The sequence below is a fragment of the Mycteria americana genome, chromosome 25 (genome assembly GCF_035582795.1).
Source record: "Mycteria americana isolate JAX WOST 10 ecotype Jacksonville Zoo and Gardens chromosome 25, USCA_MyAme_1.0, whole genome shotgun sequence".
Taxonomy (NCBI): Eukaryota; Metazoa; Chordata; class Aves; order Ciconiiformes; family Ciconiidae; genus Mycteria; species Mycteria americana.
The window spans coordinates 2109617-2133441 of record NC_134389.1 but is presented as its reverse complement, the minus strand read 5'-3'; the positions used below and the strand labels follow the sequence as shown (position 1 = coordinate 2133441).

Here is a 23825-nt window from a genome sequence, read left to right as displayed (position 1 = left end):
GAAATAAGAGTTTTGGCCCTTCAGTTTTCACAAAAAGAGAATGCTCTTAATAGCTAGAGAAAATCATGCTACAAATGTACCCACGGCACACTGCACACCACTGCTTCTGTGCTGTTTGGGTCCAGCGCCATGCAGAAGCTGAAGCCAGGGCTTTCCCAGGGTAGAAATGGAAATCTATTCCTGGCACTGGCATTGCAATTAGCAGAAGACTTTAAGCAGCAGCAAATATGCTTTTAGAATGTAGTGAAGATACTGAGGGCAACTCCTTTCTCTCTTTGTAAGCTAGTGGGAGGATGAAGCTAACCTCTGATCCAACAGTCTAGCACAATTGTTTAATCCCATCCCTTCCACCAAGAATCCTTACAAAAGATTTTAGGGATGTCCACATCTTGTGGATAAGCGGACAACACTCAAACAACCACCAGGATACCTTGTCCTTTGCTGTTGATTAACATCCAGAGGAGCCTGGGTCTCAAATGAGGCATCATTTTAGCATCATTGCCCAACAGTTTTAAGCTAAGGAGAAAAGGAAACCAGAAGGCGAATGTTGTGATGCAATGTAAACTTTAATTGAAACAGGACAAGCACTTCATAGCAGCAGAACATAACAATCCAGAGAGTACAGAATACACTTGCAGGGTTTGCTGGGGATGGACATGGTTGTCTTCTTTGGGAGCTGCAGCTTGTAAGATGATCTTCTGTCTTTGTTGCATTTGCAGCATTTGAGAGTTGAATTTGTTTTTCACTGGCTTTTTTTTTTTTTTAAATCCCAGACTATGTGAAACAGGGTAGCTCCCAGAATCAAACTGGACCTTTGAGAAGTTTTTCCATTATATGTCAAAAGCCATGAAACATCAGTCCATATGAGAGACCAGAATATACAGGATCTAATTTGCATTGATGGTTAAGTCTTCTATAAACCACTTGAATTTAAACTAAGGCCTTTTCTATATTTCCTCAAGTAAACAGCCCCTCAAACATAGAGTTGGGATCTTATTATCAGATACCTAATCCAACAGGAAGGGAAATACAGTATCTGGGCTTGTTTCTCAGGGTGGCTGAGCGTGCCCAGCTCCTGAGGACCCCTGCTGCAGCCTGGTATGCTGCCCCTCTGAAAACCATGTCCCTCTGCTCACTCATGGACTGGAATTTTGCTCTGGTCCCTGCTGGGCCCAGCTCCCCAGGGAATCCCTGAGGGGCTTAGCAGGGCCCACAGTTCCCACGACGGTAGGTTGTGTACCTGCTGGAATAGCAGGGGTAGGAGTACCTGCCACCCAGGAAAGCACCAGACCCAAAGGAGCTCTGGGCATCCAAGGAGCTCCCGTAGCCAAAGGAGCTGCCTATCTCCAGTGGGGCTGAGGTGCCCACATAGCTCTCCTGAGGGCAGGAGCTGAGGATGGGGCCCGGGAAGACGATGGCCACGGGTGGTGGGTAGACCACAGCACGGGAGTCCCCACAGGAGGTGACGCAGGGCTGGTTCCAGGCGTTCACGTATGGTGTGGGGCAGCTCACATCGCAGGGAGAGTAGCTGCCATAGTTGCAGACCTGCCTGTAGGAAGACATCTTTCTAGCTGGAAGTAAGCCTGAAACACAGGGTAGGGAGAGCATGGGTCAGGGGTGACAGTGCAGGTGCGTTTGCAAAGGGGAGCCCTCATTTATTCAAACCATACAATATTCAGAAAGTTGCTCTTCTATAGCTAAGTATAAAGTGTGATTGCAATTCATATGCAGAAATAATGAAGATTAGATAACCTGTTAGAAGTCAGTAAAATGGCATTAAGGACAGATGAGGATTAACCTATCAATATTTGTTTAAAACTGTTCCTAAAACTATTGTCTTCAGTTGCAAAGCACTCCCAGACACAGATAAAAATTATTAAGCATTCTATCTCTGAAACATGCAAGCATCTCTTGAAGGCCCATGCTCTCCATATAAATCCCATACCCTCCAAAGCCTGCAATGCTGAAAAAGTTACAGAATTTTTTTTTTTATGAAAAGAACATTCTTCCAATAACAGGCAAAGACATATTAAGTGCTCAGACATAAGTACATTAAAGCTCTTATTAAAAAGTAGCTTTTAAATTCATAGAACAGATTTAATCGAAGTCCGACTTACTCAGTTCACGACCAAGGAGAAGCCAAGACGAGTGGTTTGAAGAGCTCTGTGCTCCAAGCACTTTTATACGGTTCCTCAGAGCAGCTCCAGGGTCTGAGCCATGCTCTGGGCATGCAGTCCTTCCTAGTTACAAAACAAACTTTCCTGGATTTGTCACGTCAACGGGTGGAGGAATCTTTGCATATTATTTGCTGTTAAGCAATTATTAGTCAAATGGTATCACATCCATGTTACAGCCTACAGAAATCTTTCATCTCAAAATAGGGACAGTATTCATCTTTGGTTTCTTTCTACTCATTGCAGAAATTAACTTCCTTCTTCCACTTGTTCAAGCTTCAAAGCACATAACTCAGACAGAACAGTAGAACAGAGATTGCTGATTTGACAAAATAGACTTTTTTTAAAAAATAATGTATTGATTTTGTCATGCTTGGTGTAAAGGTTTTCAAACCTTTTAGTTGCAAGGGGAGATGAAACTTAGAGACTTCTATAACATCTTGGCAAGATACCTTTCTGCTCCCTTTTTATCCCCACTCCCTTTTTCCTCAATAAGTGAAAAAAAAAAATCCATAGACCACAGCCCTTGGGTCTTCAGTTATGGTGATCATCCTGTTCACAGCTACAGAGAAGCAGCTCTGTGATATAAGGGCCTTTCTGATGTTAATAGTGAGTTTCTACAGCCTATTTTGAAGGGGGGGGTGGAGCGAGGGGAAACGGGATTTACATGCTGCAGAAGTCTTCTTATCCCACTTCATTCCTGGTGAATATTATTATATATTGCCCTAGTTAAAAAGAAGGTGAAAAAGGGCAAGGAAACCCTTGCTTAGAAATGCTAGGAAGGAATTAGTCTCATGCACAAGTTACTCCAAAAGGTACTGCTGTTAACAACTTCTTTGTTCTGAAACATCACATTGGGCCCTTTCAGACAGCGGATCCTGGTCTAGCTATGTACAGGAGTTTCTAATAAATAAATTTACAACTGGAAAAATTGTACCCAGCTCCTCACCTGATGTAACAGACCACAGTTCAAAGTGAGGGGTCAAACGCTGGGGTCCTCCTGCCACTTATGTTTAAATTTGATGATTTTAAAGGATTTACATGCCAAAAATATTGCTTACACTGTTTAGTAATTGGAGAGCTGAATTAGATTACACATGATGATTCCCTCTTGACAGCAAAACTCATTTAAGGAACCATGTCCCTGCCCTACTGTGAGCTGTAATCTGCACTGCTGTGGGTTTATCAGGCAGGATGGAAATGCTCCTCTTCTTTTCCTATTTATTATAAACAGACACATTACCTTGGTCTTGCTCCTGAACCTACTAGGGAAACTACAACATGGAAAACAGAAAATAACATCGAGTCTAGACCCAGGGCAAGGTAAAGATGTCCCGGTTAAGGCACAGTGGTCTGGAGCAGATTTCCAGTGTAACCTTTGCCAAGAATTTGGGGAGAGGTTTTTAGACGCCCTTGTTGTCCTGCGTGCATTGGGGTGAGGACAACCCGCCCTCTGCACTCACTGCAGGAGGCTCTCTCCAGTGGGGATAGTAATCCTTCCTTTCACCGTACCCAAAACTAGTTGTTTTCATTTATTAGTTCCTGACAGCAGTGACTGTCTGAGCTCTCTATTTTCATGGTATCTGGGCACCAACTTCATTTACTTAAGCCAAGAGATAATAGAATTATAATTACAAATAATAACACTAACAAGTACAAGACATGCCCAAGATCTCCTCCCAGAGGCTCACTTAATTGCCAAGAGATGTTTGGTAAATTATTTGGCCTCTGTCTTAATCATCTCTTCTAGAAATCATCAGTAGTAGTTTCCCATTTCGTGTGGGTGTTACACAGGCTTGCACACAGCAGTATTTTACCTGCTGGGAAAAATGCTTAATATAGCACAAAACTGCAAAAAGGAAAGGTTAACTTGGAGGCAGAAGAAATCAGACAAAAATTTGGCTGTGGTGTGCACCCAAAGTATATAGTGATCCATGAGGTCAGTTTAAATGAAATGAGTTTCATGGGCAAAACACCAAACCCCCAGGATCTGTCAGACCTGGAAGGCAGTAGCAGGGAGTCCTCACACTGGACTCTCCAAGTCTTGCAACACATTCTCCTTGGTCCTGTGAAATACCTCTGGAATTAAATCCTTAAAAAGCCAGATGGATGATAGTCAAGGTTGCCGATGCAACCCTAATGGTCATCTGAGTTAGGGCGTACTCTCGAAGGGTTGGCAGAAGATCGAGGGATGGTGAAGGATGTCTATAATCTGGACATCTACAATTTTTTTCTTTCTGTGTTTACGAGGTGGATACTACCTTGTGGAAATGACTGTGAAAAGTGGCTATCTGCAAGTCTTTAAGATACACGCTGCATAATACATACCCATGCTGCCATGACACTTGAAGGTCTGAGGAGCATGCAGGGCCAAGTTGCAGTTCCTGCTGCCAGAGTGAGCACAGTAGAGGGGTATGGGAAATAATAAACATGTAGTTTCTGGTGTCTAGTACATGCCTTGTGGGCTCAGCATCTTTAGGAGGGCAGGTCTGCACTAGGCAGAGATCTCCTGAGCTGGGAGTGACCAGTCACCCTTCTAAAAGGAAAGCAATGACCAGGTGGTGCCTGACCTGTGCTAATTACTTTTCCTCCAAACCAGGCAATTCTGAATCATTATCTTCTTTTCATCCTCATCCTCAGTCATCTGCCTCCTCAGACTCTGGAAATGCTCTCAGTCTGTGGAGCCCTTTTTAACTCCTTCCATGGAAATCACATTTGCTTTGTGATCACACCAGTTTAGTTGCTAGCCATTTTAATACTCCCAGCCTTATTTCTCAATCTTAGTCTTTTCATATCTCAAGAGAATGCAAAATCCTTGGTTTTTCACTGCATTATTATGTGTTTTCACAAACACTCATTTCTACAATACCCAAATTAATATGTAATTTTTATTGTTGACTTCTTGATGGGATTATTAAAAGACTGAGGCTAAATAACGTACTCAGCCACACTTGTTGATTCGGTGGGAGAGCTGGGAGGAACACTCAGCACAGCAAGTCCTCATTCTTTTATCTCCTGCACTGTGACACTGAATCAAGGACCATTGTTTGGAGAACTGTAAGAAACAAAATAGGAGATTGTCCAGCTCCAAGGCCCTGACAACCTAAATATGCATCTCCAGGACATAATGGGAAGAAAAATTCCTGTCTACACAACACAGAAGAAAAGCTCATTGTCGTGGTCTAACCCCAGCCAGCAACTAACCCCTCCTGCCCCAGCCACTCACTCACTCCCCCCGCGGTGGGCTGGGGTAGAGAATTGGAGGGGTCAAAGTGAGAAAACTCGTGGCTTGAGATAAAGGCATTTGAATAAGTAAAGCAAAAGCCGCGCGTGCAAGCAAAGGAAAATAAGGAATTCGTCCGCTCCTTGCCATGGGCAGCAGCTGTTCGGCCATCTCCAGGAAAGCAGGGCTCCATCACGCCTAACGGTGACTTGGGCAGACAGACGCCGTCGCTCCAACTCTCCTCCCTTCCTTCTTCTTGCCCCAGCTTTCTATTGCTGAGCGTGACGTCACGTCCTATGGAATAGCCCTTTGGGCAGCTGGGGTCAGCTGTCCCAGCTGGGTCCCCTCCCAACTCCTTGTGCAGCCCCAGCCTACTCGCTGGTGGGGCAGCGTGAGAAGCAGCAAAGGCCTTGACTCCGTGCAAGCACAGCTCAGCAATGACAAAAACATCCCTATATTCTTCTCAACACTCTTTTCAGCACAAATCCAAAACATAGCCCCGCACTAGCTACTACGCAGAAAACTAACTCGATCCCAGCCAAAACCAGCACACCAAGTAAGTAATGTTCTTCGTGGGGCAGGGGAGGGTTTGAATTAACACGTCAGTTCAATTTACTTCTAAGAAATTGAGATAAGGAGAGTTGTAAGAACTATTTCAAGATGTGAAACAGAGTAATAAGAAATAGATTAAATAGGGTAAAATGCATTTTGTCTTTCTCACCTTTAAACAGATTTACCTGTGTCACTTGCCATCTGAATGTGTTCCTTCACTGTCACTGGTTTGAATAAATGAGGGCTCCCCTTTGCAAACGCACCTGCACTGTCACCCCTGACCCATGCTCTCCCCACCCTGTGTTTCAGGCTTACTTCCAGCTAGAAAGATGTCTTCCTACAGGCAGGTCTGCAACTATGGCAGCTACTCTCCCTGCGATGTGAGCTGCCCCACACCATACGTGAACGCCTGGAACCAGCCCTGCGTCACCTCCTGTGGGGACTCCCGTGCCGTGGTCTACCCACCACCCGTGGCCATCGTCTTCCCGGGCCCCATCCTCAGCTCCTGCCCTCAGGAGAGCTATGTGGGCACCTCAGCCCCACTGGAGATAGGCAGCTCCTTTGGCTACGGGAGCTCCTTGGATGCCCAGAGCTCCTTTGGGTCTGGTGCCTTCCTGGGTGGCAGGTACTCCTACACCTGCTATTCCCACAGCTGTGGGATATACTGCCCTGCAAGGTTTCCCTGGATGGCAAGACCCAGGAGGAACAAGAGCAAATTTGCAACCTCAGTGAGGGGAGGGACATGGCTTTCAGAGGGGCAGCAAGAGTCCTCAGGAGCCTCATCCATCCTGAGAAACAAGCCAGGACATTGTATTTCCCATTTGTATTAGATCTCTGCTCACAATGTTCTGGCTCTGTGCTCAACCCCTTTTTACTTTGCTTTTGTGTAAATTTAACTTAATTCCTCTGTATTAATGGCCTCAAGTTGCGCCAGGGGAGGTTTAGACTGGATATTAGGAAATTTTTCTTCACCGAGAGGGTTATCAAGCATTGGAACAGACTGCCCAGGGAAGTGGTTGAGTCGCCATCCCTGGAGGTATTTAAAGGACGTTTGGATGAGGTGCTTAGGGACATGGTGTAGTGGTGGTTTTTGGCAGTGTTAGGTTTATGGTTGGACTCGATGATCTTAAAGGTCTTTTCCAACCTATATGATTCTGTGATTCTGTGATTCTATTATTCTGTGCAGTATTGCTGTTGTCTGATAAATTCCATTTGTCAGTTCCAATAAAATCCCTTCTGCATCACAAGATCATGTTTTCTGCTTTTATTTGTACAGTTCTATAGCCCACTGAATCTAAAATAATCCTTGATGATTATTCTCTTGCATTAACACCTTAATTAAAAGGAAATCCCAGACCTTGTTATAGATCCTAAATGTTTCAAACCCATGGATCTTATACAAGTACTATGTTTTTCCTGTGTTTGATAGTCTTGGGATCCAAACAAAAATCTGATGCAGGCACATACATGGTGAACACTACCTCGACCCCCTATTTCCTGCATTCTGGTGATTTAAATGCAACTATGCCTGTGAGCATGATGACCCTTAATACCTCACAAGTAAGCAAAGCATCTGTGGAGCCCTTCCTTAGCCCTCCTGGCAACAACTACATCCAAGCCACCATACTGTTTCTCCCAGCATATCCCAGAAGGACATGGGAAAGGAAAAGAAATGAGGGTCAGGCACAGCTACTAAAAAATCAAGGGCAGGGGGAGCCTGGAAGGCATGGGCATACTTCAGGATTCAGTGTACAGCAAAAGGATAACTACTCACTCCTTGCCACAACAAGCTCACAGAGACATTTTCCCCTGAACAGAGAAATAAATGCATCCTGAGACAGTAAGCCTGATGAGGATTACAGACTTCCTCCTCTCCCAAAATGACAGTCAAAATCTCTGATGATCTGACTTGTGAGTCTTGAAAATGCTAAGTTTTCCACATGCTGAACTGCATGAATTCCTGGCATAGCTGGGCTTAACTAGCCACATTGTTGCCATGCTTATCAGCCAAGACAAAAATCACAAGCTGCAGCAGGCTGCAGCCTCGTTTTAAGCGGTCAGCATGCAATATGGCCTTGGAGACCCAAGACAGCAATGCCAAGCGTAGTGCACTGCACAGATCACAGATACAGTGGTAGAATTCCAACATCTTCTCAAACAGAGTTTTATCAGACCTATTATTCCCTCTATGTCCTATCCCAGGGGTGATGTTTGTCTGCCTCCTAAAAGTCCTGAAGTACACAGGTCCAAACACACCCAGGGCGCTATCCTGGGGTATATGTATCATTGTGATGGGTAGCAAAACATAGGCAAGTGGGACACACGTCTGTGTCTTCTAGACACCAGCCATGGAGCAAATCCCACTGGGAAGCGCTCTGAGCCCAGTCTTGCTGGGACCTCACCCTGCACAAAGCCGGCTGCCGGGCGGGTGCAGGCGTGTCTTCCCCCGGCCAGAGACTACGCGGTTAGGAATGCAGTTCTCACTTTAAAAGACAGCATTTTCACAACACCCCTGCAGTCTAGGTGGTTGTTACAGGAAAGACAATTGAGACATCACGACAAAGCGTTTGTCTTTGCATCAGTTTCTGATTCAGAGGAAGAGCTGGGAAGGAAATTACAGGTGTGCCTATTCCTGCCATTGTTACAGTTAGAATTTGGGTGGCTTTTATGTTCAGCAGCAGGTCCTTCCCTCCCAGGCCAGAGGAAAGGCAGAAAACCTGTCTCCATCTGGAAGAAATAAAATAAATATGGAAATAAAAACAGTGGGTCATACAATTTTACAGAAGCGTCACAAAGGGCAAGGAGAAGCTACTGATGCAGCCAAGCATTGCATGCACTGAGCTTCACTCATAGGAGATGGTCTGTCACCATTAAGTCCACAAGGATCACTTAAGAGAGCAAGAAATTATTTCAGGATGAAGCCAGAAGTAAGAAAAGAGCAAAGCAGACCATTCAAAATCCCAACAGTCTGCACCACCATCACCTTCCTGCCTTGTAGCTAATTCTATTTTTGTTTTGTCCTTTGCTGTTTCTTTTTCTACCCTGCATTTCTTTCAAATATTTTGATGAAATCAGTGAAACACACAGGGATTAAAAAAATAAACAGAGAACATGCAGTATTTGTGCAGGCATATCTGTTTTTCTCCTGCCAGTCCACAAAAGCACAGCTCAGTAGAGGGCAGGGACAGGACTGCGGCCACCGGCTCGCCACTTAGATTTACTCAGTGCAGCTGAACCAGTCTGGCACTCTGAAGATATAAATAATATTTCCTGCTGTGTAATCCTTAGCCATCTTTCCATGAAACCTCTGGAAAAATAGCACTTAGATGCACATTTCGATACAGTTTTCTTTGTTCATCTCTCCGCGTCAGCTGAAGATCTGCAAGTGGAGCTGTTACAAGTCTCTGACATGAGTCACACATCTCATCTCTGATGTCTCTGACATTTTCTTTTTTCCCTAGACAGACCCTAAATGGTTACAAACCACCTATGCCCACCTAACACCACCGAATTGCCTCTGATTCTTCTGACAAGGGTACAGATTTTAAGTAAAACAAGAAGTCCGGTGATGTTACACTTCAAAATGGCCATATAGAAACCCTTCATTCTCTACACAAGTAGAAAATTCAGGGGTGGTGCGAGTTGTCCGTCTAAAGTCTGCTGAGGATACTCAGCACCTTATACCAAAGCTGAACGTACAAAACTAAGGTCGCCTACAGCAAAATGCTTTCAGATTTAGGAATTATGAAACTATTTAAAGATTATGCATAAAGATTAACCCAAGTGAAAATAAGAGCAATGAGGTACCCTAAGCAATCTTCTGCTGTCATAGAAGTCCCTGCCTAATAATTTATAAACACATTTTCACAGACTGTTTCAAGTTGAAAAGGCAGAAAAGCCTTCCCCGGACATAGACTCACGTCAAACTTTTACAAGAATCATGGTTTTAGCAGAATATACAGTTAAAGCTGGTCTCCTATCTGCATTTCAATACTTGGGAAACTATTGAATAAATTTAATCTTAGCCAAGTTAGCAAGGATGATATAACAAGAGGAGTGTCCAGAAAAGATATGACAATTGAGCACTATTTTCCACTGTTGTAAATTCCTTGTGTACACAAAACAACTTTGCTCATGAGGACCTTCTGCTTTACCAACTGATATTTGTTGCATACTCAGCTCATCTTGATGATGCAAAAAAATTTTCTGACTTATCCTAATTACTATGGTGTTCCCTGCTTCGTTGTGTTGTTACACAATGCTGTATCTCATGGTTTGTTTCCTTTCAAAACTTCAATGACCAGGTCCTTCCTGGTATCGATCCACTCCCCTTGTTGGTTTTAGATGGGAATAAACCAAGCTCCTTTTTTTGTGATTGTTTGACTTTTACATCCTTCTCCAATCTAATCTCTTAAGTACTATTAGGCACCTGGCTTCATGATCTGTGATGTCACAATAATGTCCAATGGAGTTTATTGCTGTAATTCATTACTTGCTGAGAGTCTGTGAGCTGAATCCTTTGCATCCCCCCAGACAACCGGCCCCTGTCAATCTGACTGATTACTGTATTGTTTAAGGAGTTGAGCCCTGATGGCCATCAGGTCACTGCTACTTAAAGTCTTGCCCTGGAGAATCCTGTTAGAAGGCAGTGATAATGAACAAAAACAGATGGAGCTTCCCCTCTCCATATGTGTCTCCTGTACTCTATGGGTTACAGGGAAAGTTGAGGGCTAAAGCATTTATTGTTTTCTCAGGATTGCCAAGATCCTTCTTAAAGACATCTTCTAGAATGATCATTGATTTTTCTCACTCAATTTGAGACATCTTGAACAAATTCTGATTCCCTCCTGAAAAGTGCTCTGTGCCGCTGGCTTCTGAAAACAAGGCTACCTGTGGCCAAGAATACAGATATTGCCCAGTTCTGAAAATATTAATATTGAGTCTTGGAGTGAAGACATGCACTGGAGAGACAGCTAGATGCAAAGTTACTGAGTTGGAGTGTTTTAGGAAAACATTGCTGAAATCATTACAGAAAGCGTAATATAAACTGAAACCAGCTAAATTCAGTGAGGTCACAGTCAATTGGAACAGATGAGGGTCTTTTGCCCAAGGTTGAAATAATTTTGTCCCAGAGTACACACAGAACTAACTGTAAAGCAAAGATGAGAAGAAAAAAAATGAGGGAGGGGAATAAACAGCAGCTCTTAGCAGAGTCTGAGCAAAGCCTCTCTTTGGACCCTAAATTGCCCTTTGCTTTGGCTGTTGGGGCGACAAGGTCTGTACAAGAAGCGTATACAAGTCTGGAGTGCGGTTTAAAGTCAGCAGCATTTCTACTATGCATTAACCAAACGCTCATTTTCTGCCTTACAATGAATTGCACAGATTTGCTGGCTTGTTGGTGCCAGCACATCAGACCCTGACTAAGCAGCTGAAGTGGGGACGTGAAGCAGGCAAAATAAGTAGATTTGTAACCTGGAGCTTCAAGGTTAATATTTACAGTCTGTCCCCCCTCTCTGAGTAGATTTTAAAATATAAAGATATAAAATGTAATACAGTTGCCAACCAGATGGTTTTAACTTAACTGAACTACGTCTCATTACTGCAGAAGGCTAAAGCCTGGGGACTGTTTCAGAGAGGCTGAAATCTGATGAATCTGAACATGATCAAAAAGTTGAGAGGGATGACGTAGTAAGGTGTAAAGGGAAGCTGGGAATTGCCTAATAACCGCAAACAGTGAGCAAAATGATTATATGCTGTGAGGTGTTACGTGTAATCACTTCTGGTTTGAATCTAATCAAACATCATGTGCAAAGGATGTCTCAGATCCTCCAGACTACCCAAGCAGCAGTATAAAAGCACATGCCGCTCACATCTCTCCCAACAGCTTCTCCTGACTTCTCCTCTGGGACTTGAGTAAGTTTTTAATTCTTTGTGTCTTTTTCCTATGCTCTTTTAATGATAACTCTAACTGAATCCTACAGAAATGTCTGCCATGGCACTAACAGGGCTAGCCTCTCTGTAAAAGCAGCTTCACTGACCCTGCAGAGAGCTTGGGGCTGGCATTATCCAGCTTCTTGAGGGAATACTGCAGTCCTTGCTAAGTACTTCAAGGATTTGCAACTTTTAGTTCCTAAAGCTAGTATAGAAATGAGCTACAGCCTTATCTTGGCTTTAGTAGAAGGTGAAGCTCTGTTTTGAAGCCCTGTGTAACAGGTGGTCCTATAAATCCTGTCCTACAGGTTAACTACTGAGAAAAGGGGGCTGGGTGAGATGGCCATTGGTCTCATGAAGTACAGAAAGGTTTGTGCTCCTTTACAAGAAAACACAACTGAAGCAAGCACTGCTTACGACGTAGCCCTTTGGGATATGTTCCGACACATTATGTATAGCTATGTCAAAAGTGTAGGTTGTTTGATGTACACAGGAGTGTCAGGAAGAGTTGAGAGTCTGGCAAGGAGAGAAGATAAATGTAACTCAAAGAGTGTGACTAAAAGGTGGAAGAGAGAGCCAGGAACTATGAAGCCACATCATCTCTGTTCAGGAAGCTACTCAAGTGGGTAGCTTCCTCATCAAATATACCCGAATGCCTGAACATAAACCTCTGACTTACCATTGAATTGCTTTACGCATCGTCTTCTGTCTTTCTGTGTTTCAGATCCACTTCTGCTACAGAACAATGTCCTCCTACAGACAGCTGTGCAGCTACCAGTGCTCCACACCATGCGAGGTGGCCTGCCCACAGCCCATCGCCAATGCCTGGAACGAGCCCTGTGTCACATCATGCGGTGACTCCAGGGCAGTGGTCTACCCACCGCCTGTTGTCATCACTTTTCCTGGGCCAATTCTCAGCTCCTGCCCTCAGGAAAGTGTAGTGGGATCCTCAGCACCAGTTGCCATTGGGAGCTCACTTGGCTACGGGGGATCTTACGGCTACAGAGGCTCTTTTGCTTATGGAGGATCACAGGAAAGCAAGTTCTCATACCCTTATTGTTCTCAGAGGTTCAGTGGTTATCGCGCTAGAAGGTGTGAGCCCTGCCAAACCCAGCAGGAGTATACTTGCACCAAGAGCAGTCAGGATACTGAATGCAAGATCCAAACTCAAGAGTAAGATGGGTTTTCAAGATGCTGACATAAAAAGGCTGATTTTTGCTAACACTTACATTGTATTTGTGCTTCTGCCTACTTATGCACTTCTCCTTTCTTAGCTATAAATGTGTTCTTCTATTCTTCTCACGGTCCAAATTTTCAGATGCATTAATATTCCTTCTATGTTCAATCTAATAACATTATGTAAGAAGCATAACGGGAAAGTTTGTGTACTGTGATTTCTCCCACTTGACATTGCCTGATGTCAATCAAGATTTATATTAATGAATGAAAACTGGACTGCATCATCAAACTTACACCTACAACAGAAGAACACTGTGTTTGAAAGGAAGCTTCCTGAAACAACAAACCTCATTTGTAAAAGCCTCAAATTCCTCATTTTCTGTGTGATCATGTTTTGCTGTTGTAAACTTCTCCTCTATCACCTATTAAAAAAATCACGCTGCATCATAATTTTAGCATTCTGGTTTTGCTTTCTGTCTGTTTTTATGATATAACACAATTGAGAGAATCTCCTGTGCAGAGTTTTGATGCTTCCATCGTAGTTAAGCCCTGTAGCAAGAGGGGAGTGAAGACCTTAACTGATCAAAACCACCACATTAGTCCTCTGCTCAGCAATGAGTTTTCCCATGTTGTATGCCTACTTTAGACCTGGTACTGCACCAGTTTGCACTGCTAGAGAATTACTGGAGACAGAAAACAATACAGGGAATGGAAGAGAGGCTTACCATTATTTTCATGCCCAGGCACACACATGCAGGAATTATAACAAGAATGCATAGAACTGGAAAGTTGTGGCTAGCTGAGCACGCCTGCCACAGCATACAGCACAGGTAACATTCAGCCGTCCATAGAAAGATGTAGTTGGCTATACCTTCATTGCACATTCAGTCTTCCCCCTTTCCTTATTTTTAAAGCACTATTCAATTGTCCAGATCTGGAATTCCAGGGAGATGCTAAGAAGAAAGGCTAAGTGGTATGCAGTACTCTGCTAAATAGGGTTAACATAACAGTTGAGCAACAGCTGAGGGGCTGCTTGGCTAATTGCTCTATTTACCTTGAAGCAATTTTTTATTGCTTCCAGCTGGTCCCTGAGCACTGCTGGGTCACTGCTCCCTGTTTATTGAGAACTCTCTCTATCTACTTACCTTTATTGCAGTTGTCTTCTGGTCATCTCTTCTGGCATCATCTTCTGGCAAAGTTGCTCTTTGAAATGTGACTCTGCTGACCTTCTTTAGGCTCCAATTTCTGCTTCCCTGTTTCTTAGGATTCTGCCAGGAGGCTCCTTTACTTTGTACAGTGATAAGAAGTTAAGCTAGCAAAAGATATCTGCTCTTGGGCATTTATGATCCCAGCTGAGGCAGTTTTATAATCTCAGAAAGCTAGATATGAAAGTACAGAGCAGGGAAGTGGATTCAAGTTTCCTGTATCTCAGACTGGGGTTTCAATCTGGATGTGAGGGTGGTCTGGCTGCGACATCTGTCACCCCATTGATCGCCAGGGTTGATTCGGCTGATCTGGCTGGCTAGGCGGGTGTCCCCTTCCTCCCTCACCGATCCATGTGCATCCCTCCCAAAGCTGTGCGCTCGGATGAAGAGGACGACCTTCCCTGATAGAGGCGTACCGTTCATTGGTCAAGAGTATACGGTAGCTGCAGTCCCCTGCTAGAACCTCCAAACAAGCTCAAGGTCCATTTGTAGGAGAACGTAGGGTAGTCAAGCTTCCAACACTGCAGACACATCCAAGTGAGGCACTGCATGGGGCAGTCTGCCTTTGTTTCAAGGGATCAAGCCCAGCCAGCATGGGTTTAGGAAAGGCAAGTCCTGCTTGACCAACCTGATCTTCTACGACAGGGTGAACCGCCTAGTGGATGAGGGGAAGGCTGTGGATGTTGTCTATCTAGACTTCAGTAAAGCCTTTGACACTGGTTCCCACAGCATTCTCCTGGAGAAACTGGCTGCTCATGGCTTGGACGGGTGTACTCTTCGCTGGGTAAAGAACTGGCTGGATGGCCGGGCCCAAAGAGTGGTGGGGAATGGAGTTTACTCCAGTTGGCAGCCGGTCACAAGTGGTGTTCCCCAGTGCTCTGTGTTGGGGCCAGTTCTGTTTAATATCTTTATCAATGATCTGGACGAGGGGATCGAGTGCACCCTCAGTCAGTTTGCAGATGACACCAAGTTGTGCGGGAGTGTTGATCTGCTGGAGGGTAGGAAGGCTCTGCAGAGGGATCTGGACAGGCTGGATTGATGGGCTGGGGCCAATTGTGTGGGGTTCAACAAGGCCAAGTGCTGAGTCCTGCACTTGGGCCACAACAACCCCATGCAATGCTACAGGCTTGGGGAAGAGTGGCTGGAAAGCTGCCTGGCAGAAAAGGACCTGGGAGTGTTGGTCGACAGCCGCCTGAATATGAGCCAGCAGTGTGCCGAGGTGGCCAAGAAAGCCAATGGCATCCTGGGTTGTATCAGCAATAGTGTGGCCAGCAGGACTAGGGCAGTGATCGTCCCCTGTACTCGGCACTGGTGAGGCCGCACCTCGAATGCTGTGTTCAGTTTTGGGCCCCTCACTACAAGAGAGACATTGAGGGGCTGGAGCGTGTCCAGAGAAGGGCAACGGAGCTGGGGAAGGGTCTGGAGCACAAGGCTGATGGGGAGCGGCTGAGGCACCTGGGGTTGTTCAGCCTGGAGAAAAGGAGGCTGAGGGGAGACCTCATCGCTCTCTACAACTGCCTGAAAGGAGGGTGTAGAGAGGTGGGGGTCGGTCTCTTCTCCCAGGTAACAAGTGATAGGACGAGAGGAAATGGCCTCAAGTTGCGCCAGGGGAGGTTTAGACTGGATATTAGGAAATTTTACTTCACTGAAACGGTTCTCCAGCATTGGAACAGGCTGCCCAGGGAAGTGGTTGAGTCGCTATCCCTGGAGGTATTTAAAAGCTGTTTGGATGAGGTGCTTAGGGACATGGTGTAGTGGTGGGCTTGGTAGTGTTAGGTTTACGGTTGGACTTGATGATCTTAAAGGTCTTTTCCAACCTATACGATTCTGTGATTCGTCACTAGATAATTTTCTGTCTCTGAATGTCTCTGGGAAGTTCCTTCTTCTGCTGTGCACTGTCTAATATTGTCTCTTTACTTCCCTAGTTATATAGAATTATATTATAATCTAATATTCCCTTTTTAATTTTTTTATGGTGTATGGAATTACTGTAGTTCTGGTAAAAACCCATGGAAAGGTAGGGAAAGTAAGGATGAGCTATTAAAATACTTTTGGAGCGGCTATTTCATACTTCACACTGGTCTTGAAAATTTTATCTAGGGGTTAGGCAGTTCTCTCACGCCTGGTTCCTTGTAAAGATTAAATCAGGCATACAGGCAAGCTCTGCATGTCGTAAGCAGAGTTTCCTGATGAATGAATCCATAGGCATTATATAAACACTAAGTGTTTGTACTATACTACACTAAGAGCGTAACACTCATCTACAGATCTCTAAGATAAGGGGATGGTTTGGTTCAATTGCTTTCAGAGGCGCATTACCCCAAAACAGAGAAGAAAGCAAACAGATGAATGTTATTTGGATGCCATCATAAGTGTTTATTGGGACCAAAAAGTGTACATTTTAAGCAAAGTAAAGGAAAAATACAAGATGGACTTCAGTGTTCTAAAAAAGGACCAACTTAATAATCTGCATTAAACATTCATTTTCAGCACGTTGTTCTTCTGTCTTGGTTCAAGTTTCAAATGGACTGCAGAAATCACAGTGTGAGATGACATGTATGGATCTTTCCTATTAGACATACAGGTATCAAAGCAAAAACTACCAAAGAAAAAGAAGCATGGTCTTGAACAACTAAAAACATACATGGATCAGTTTCCAGTGATACTAGTGCTTTTGTGCTCTAACAGTGAGAAACAGATTTTGCATAATCAGTAATTTGGTTTCTAAGAATGGAAAAGACATGTTTTGAGAAAACTGACATTAAAAGCAAATAGAGCATAAGAAGGGCAAGCAGAAGAGCAGTTCCCATGGGTGCTGAGCAGCACCCATAGGTCCCCACTGCTTCAGAGAGCTGTGCTCCTCAGTTCAGCTGCACGGCCAGGTCTTGCTGTCAGTTCCCCCGCTGTTTCTTTTGCCATCCATACCTTCTGCCATGCTTAGCATGGCCCACAGCCCCCGTAGCGCTGGCTCCAGACCCGGCTGGAGGAAGAAGAAGACAAGAAGCCCCCATAGACAAGGGAGCCCTGCAGGCCCCTGGGGTGACCCAGCCCCACTGGGGACGAGGTGCCCACGTAGCTCTCCTGAGGGCAGGAGCTGAGGATGGGGCCTGGGAAGGTGATGACCACAGGCGGTGGGTAGACCACGGCACGGGAGTCCCCGCAGGAGGTGACACAGGGCTGGTTCCAGGCGTTGGCGATGGGCTGCGGGCAGGTTATCTCGCAGGGTGGGGAGCAGCGGGAGCTGAGCTGCTGGCTGGAGGACATCCTGCAGGCAAGGAGGTGAACCTGCAATACACCAGGGAGTCTGAGTCAACCCACCGCTCACAAGCTGCTGTGCAGACCACCCTGCTCTGCCTCGCCAGCAGCAGGGAGAGCTCAGGACGTGCCATATGGAGTTGCTCTGCTAATGCTCGGGTGCTTTTTCTCTCTCTTTCTCTTCCCCCTTCCCTGCCCTCCTTCCTCCCTCTCAGGCAGCTCCTCTGTGCTCTCCCAGGCTCTCCGCACACTGAGTGCTGCCCACGCCAGCTGAGAAGCTGTGCCCAGGTGCAGCAGTCAGTTCACCCTGAGCTCAAGAGTAAAAGCACCTGGACTGAGCCCCATCTTGGCCGAACCCCTCTGACCTGTTGTAGCAGCTGCAGTGCAGCTTGAACAGATCTGCAGCTGCCCTGTTTGCCAGTGAGAATATAAAGGAAAAAGGTCTTCACGTAAAGCTAAGTACTGACACCATTGTGGTTCAGACTGCGTGTGCAGGAGTTAGTTAAAAATAACACAAACCCACTGTACCTAAAGATAAAAGAGATAATGAAGGGATCAGACTCACTTGGATCAACGAAGAGGAGAAGCGAGGACCTGTGATCTGAGGAATTCTGAGCCAGAAGCCCTTATATACCATCTCCTGGATTGCCTGGGGGGGTTGAGACATCCTTTGTGTTTCAGGTTTATTTTGTTACAAAACACAACAATGCATGTCATTGCCCAGGCTTCTATGATTGTTTTATTCATCTTTGGACAATTATCAGTTTCTTCCAACACCCTCTTGTTTCTTCCTGAAACTTTTTGAAGCAGTTTCACTTCCTGCAGCATTTTGCTGATTTTACCAATGTGACAAAAATGCTGGAAAACTACCTTATTTATGCAATTGCTCCACATAACCGGTATTTTTCAAGCACTCCTCAGTATCACAAGTAGTGCAACGCACTGTGGGTTGACTTTCTTCTCTAAATCCCTGCTGATGTTGAGCTGAAGCACTGTAAGGCTTATACTTGGAATAAAGATGGGAGGTTTACTCCATCTATCTTGTTCCTTGTCCCCACTACACACTGCAGGTTTGATAGAGCACGCTAAAGCATAGAGGTGATTTGTTCTGTGAACTCTTGCAGCTCTTCTATATTTTCTTTTGCCTTTGAACAGAAAACCACAACTACACATTCCCTCCCACGTCCCTCTGAAGCCTTCGCACCATGGCCCTGATTTATGCAACCTAGCACATCCTTCTGGCTGCGGCGATATTATGACTCTGTGTCTGATGTGAGGAAAATCCTTCAATAACTATTAAAATAGTGAGGTGTTTTTTTTTTTTTTTAACTTCGATGTGAATAGAATAGAGCAAGACAATGCTTTAAAGTCACACAGGGAAGCGGGATGCTTTGTCCTGTGTTATGGAACACCTGAGGTTGGAGTCTAGCCCCATGTGCTTCCTTTTGTCCCCAAGGAGAGACCCTACTGCAAGAGCAGACCCCAGGGGCTATGGCTGAAAGCAGAGGGAGCTGAACATGAAAATCCTAACTCCTATGGGAGACGGTTGCAACGCTGCACCTCGCTTGGGTATTTGCAGTGTCCTCAGTGATTCAGTGTCTGCACCTGCGCCAAGGACAGGAAAGGGATTAAAAGTCTTGCATATTCCTTGATATTCCCAGAGAAAATTTAATAATGGTCCCCAAGAAGGTAACAATATATCTGGAGTTAAAACGTTGTAATGAACATAGAGTATGAAAACAACCTTGGAAACAGAAGCTTCAGTATCTGTAAGAAAAAAAATAATAAATAGGCATACTGCAAACCTGGGGAAGTGAGCTGAGTGATTTCTAAGAAGGAAGAACCTGGGAGACACTGAGGAAAACCTGGGCTGAGTAATACTTGCTAACAGTGAGGAAACTATTTGCATGAATGAGGAATTGAGGGGTGACATGTAATCTCTGTGTTTGGGAGCTAATTAAGATCTTGTTCATGAGGTGTCATAGACCAGTGGGCAGCCCAAGAAACAGAATAAAAAGGGCTCACAGCACAGATAGCCTCAGACGGCTGCTCTTTACTTCTCTTTGGTGTCTTGAGTAAGTTTAAACTCACTTAATCTTTCTGACTTAAAGCATCGTGCTTGAGTACGTTTAACTGAATCTTTCAGAAATACTCTGCTTGTCTTGCTTATGCCTCTTTTTCCTTGAAAATGCACTCCTTTCGCAGGCCTTGGTAGATGTAGTGGGTTTTGCTGCAAAACCTGGTGATGGGTGATCTCCAGCTTGTTTGCCACAGGTCATTTTGGGGGTGGCCAGCTTGGGCAGCACTCAGTGTGCGGAGAACCTGGGAGAGCACAGAGGAGCTGCCTGAGAGGGAGGAAGGAGGGCAGGGAAGGGGGGAAGAGAAAGAGAGAGAAAAAGCACCCAAGCATTAGCAGAGCAACTCCATATGGCACGTCCTGAGCTCTCCCTGCTGCTGGCGAGGCAGAGCAGGGTGGTCTGCACAGCAGCTTGTGAGCGGTGGGTTGACTCAGACTCCATGGTGTATTGCAGGTTCACCTCCTTGCCTGCAGGATGTCCTCCAGCCAGCAGCTCAGCTCCCGCTGCTCCCCACCCTGCGAGATAACCTGCTCGCAGCCCATCGCCAACGCCTGGAACCAGCCCTGTGTCACCTCCTGCGGGGACTCCCGTGCCGTGGTCTACCCACCGCCTGTGGTCATCACCTTCCCAGGCCCCATCCTCAGCTCCTGCCCTCAGGAGAGCTTTGTGGGCACCTCGTCCCCAGTGGGGCTGGGTCACCCCAGGGGCCTGCAGGGCTCCCTTGTCTATGGGGGCTTCTTGTCTTCTTCTTCCTCCAGCCAGGTCTGGAGCCAGCGCTACGGGGGCTGTGGGCCATGCTAAGCATGGCAGAAGGTGTGAATGGCAGAAAAAAACAGCGGGAGAACTGATGGCAAGACCTGGCCGTGCAACTGTGCTGTGGAGCTCTCCAAAGCCTTGGGCACCCACAACTCCTAGCTAATCCATTGGGACCTATGGGTGCTACTCAGCACCCATGGGAACTGCTCTTCTGCTTGTTCTTCTTACGCTCTTTTTGCTTGTGATGGTGTTGCTGTAAACCTGCACTGGTTTCTCAAAATATGTGTTTTCCATTTTGACAGTATGAGTGAGAAACTGGGTCATTTTGTGCTTTAGCCTCTCTGTGAACACATGTACTGGTTTTCTGGTTTTATGTTCAACGTAGAAGATGTAACAACATTTTTATCGGTGAAGTTGCTTTGCTGTCTTATATGTTAGGCTTTTGTGCTCAACAAAGCCTTCCTGCATGCTGCAAAGCAGAATTTGGCAAAACTAGATTTGCCATAGGGAAGAAAGAACACCTTGTGTGAAACATTCATTCCTTGTTGATGAATTGCTTGTAATCAGGTCTGAGAAACTGGAAACATTCTTTTCATTTTTTTGGTTTGTTATTAGAGAAAATGTCATTTCTTGTTCCTAATAAAAATCATGCTGCATCCTAATATTAGCATTCTCTTTTTGTTTTATTCCAGCCTTTCTTCACACCCCTCTCCCTTACATCCCTTTATTAGCTGATGATTATAAATGCACCTACATGCATAGGGCCATGATATGTCCTGCGCAATGCGTGATTCCTCCGTCCCAGCATCTGGAACCAGAATCAGCATCTTACATGGTTAATACCATCATAAAAATGCCTTTGTACTGGGAAGTATGTGGGCCTCAGGATTCAGTCAAAGAGTACATAGGCAGAGTGTTGTTATGAGGGTTAGAATATGCCAATATTTAGCATAGATATATTTTTATATTCAAATAAATATATCCACTTCTTTTTTGTCCTCACTTTATACTTGTCTTGTCACTGTGCACAAGGAACTTGCACACTGTGTTTTGAAGAAAATACCAAAATCATGTCTTTGGGACACATGGGAATGTAGTCTAGAGGTACTTTAATAGCAGACTGCATTAAGAGGGCATCCTGTGCCTGATTAGGCTGTTAGAGTTGTATTCTACTCATATCAGACAAAAGAGTCTGTTGTTACACAGTCATATCATCAGAATTATACAAGCAGCTCTGATATTTAAGGAAGATTTTTAAAAAATCAAAGCCTCCAAGAAAGGAACTGCTGGAAACTGGAAAACCTCTCTGCTCCCAAGGAAGCTGGGGACAGTTTGGTGTCATCTCAGAAAAAAACACCCCCCACCCCCAAAAGACACTTTCATCTTGACAGCAATGCTACCTCAGGAGGTCCCAGGTATGCCTCAGTAATTCTGATCTGGAAATGGCACCACAATTTTCAAGACAAGTTGAGGGTATGGCAACACTTCAGCTCAGAGACATGAACTCACATTGTCTAGAGGTGTCTGAGATAACTCTGATTTACTCAGCTTGAGTCACGCTCTCAGCTAAGCCACAAGAGCGCAGTGCTGAGTCTTGCGTTATCCCTATGAATATTTATTTTATGGTCCCAGCTAGGTTTTGTGGCCATTCCAGCAACAGAGTTTAATGAGGCCACATCAACAGCAGTCATGCTTGCTATAGACATACGAAGGCATAAATATTATTTTTTAAGAACTTAGAAATACCGTTCCTCAAACAGAAAGTGCTACTCAACCCCTCCTTGTTGGCAGTTACTCCTTTTCATTGCATTCTCCTTGTCTCAGATGGCTCATCCACTCGTGTGCTGTTATTTGACTCCTCCTAGGGTGTAGTAGACATGCCAGTACAACCTGGGTGTGCTACGTTACCAGATAAAGCAAATTCCACCCACGCTGTATGAGATGCACGCTTGGATGGATGACTTCAAAGACGTCCACCATGGGCTTGGAAGAATTGCACAGAAATACCTGGGCATCCTATGCAGCATTTGAATTTCAATTACAAACTGAAACGAAGGATAGCCCTTTGCTGTTCTTGATTGTGATGTTCATCCGAGCCAGCCAGGAAGAGTTTTTAGTCATGCTTGTAAAGAAATAATCCAGAATCAATTCATGGAAGTTTTTGCAGATACATTTGAATGTCTTTTTTTGATGGTGTTGCAATAAAATTATGTGCTTGATATAGGCAAAAATATTGTATGCTAATTTAGTAAATGAGTTTAATGATTTTTCACATACAATGGATCCATATGTGCCACAGCAGTACTGTGATTTGTCATACGAGGAATCTGTGCAAAGGTAGACCATATGTCACACTAACTTTGCTTTTCACAGAGCTATTTGTTTCTGAATATTTCACTATACCATATTTGCACTGGCAAAAATGGCTGCGAATGGTTTAAGTCAGTAAAGCACATGAAACTTCCATTATATGGGAAAAAACATTAAGATGGCATCCGGATGCCACGTTGTGGGTCCATAAAATTACAAAAGCAAAGCATGTGGCTGTAACCCTGAACATCATGAGTCAAAAGAAGCAGTCTGGGGTGTCATTGGTACTAGCATCAGCTCCCTTTGCCCCATCAGGAGGGCAGGATGGTTAGAAGAGGGATGCATGTCCAAGAATTATGTGATTCATCTGCAGGTATCTGACATCACTGTCATCACCTGCTTCCAGACAAAGTGAAACCAGGCGTGGTTTGGACAGGAGGAGCAGACTGGGTGGGTTGTTTCCCCACAACCTCTTCTTCCCTTTGTTTCTGTTCCTGTTTCTTGTTTATTTGAATCCTCTACCATAAACTATCAGTAGCTTTAAAGGGTGTCTCCACAGGCATTGCCAGGAAACAACAGTGAAGGAAATCCCAAGGCGGTCCAGGAAAGAGGCTTCCTCAGCCTTCTTGCATGGGCCACCTGTACAGTATTACACTGCCATATTGGTAACAGTTACCAAATGCTGATGGCCAAACTGGAATAAAATTAACATTTTAGAACAGAGATCTCAAGGTTACTCAAAACCAGGCATTCAACTTTAAATTCTGTAGAAGGGGCTGGATTTTAGGAGGGAAGAACTCATCTTCTTGAGGTTAAAAAAGTGTTCGTAAATTATGTCAACTTGGGTACACAAACTGGATAGGTACTATTGGAAATAGTTTTATCAGTAAATAACTGAAGAACTGAAGAGAGGGTACTGGATCTGAGGAAGAAATCTGCTGAAGTAAGCAGCCAATCTTCTGCATCGGCTGAAACTGCACTTCAAGATTCCAACCCAAGGTTTTCCTAGGGTGATGCATGGCTTCACTCCCTTTACCTGTTTCATCTCAAACCATGAATCGTTCATCACTCAGGAGCCCTGAGGTCTTCAGCAATGATCCCATGGAGTCCCTGATAATAAAAGCTGGACATGAATTTCTCATTGTTTGGGGCTCCTGTCCTT

General features: G+C 44.9%; 1 protein-coding gene across 1 annotated transcript; it reads right to left on the bottom strand.

Annotated features, from left to right (window-relative positions):
• Window positions 1-1200: 1200 nt before the first annotated feature.
• On the bottom strand, window positions 1201-2872 carry LOC142420597 (feather keratin B-4-like). Its single transcript, XM_075524687.1, has 2 exons — window positions 2842-2872; window positions 1201-1583 (listed from the first exon to the last, which is right to left on the bottom strand). The coding sequence occupies exons 1-2, from the start codon at window positions 2870-2872 to the stop codon at window positions 1201-1203; spliced, it is 414 nt and encodes a 137-aa protein (XP_075380802.1).
• Window positions 2873-23825: the final 20953 nt, after the last annotated feature.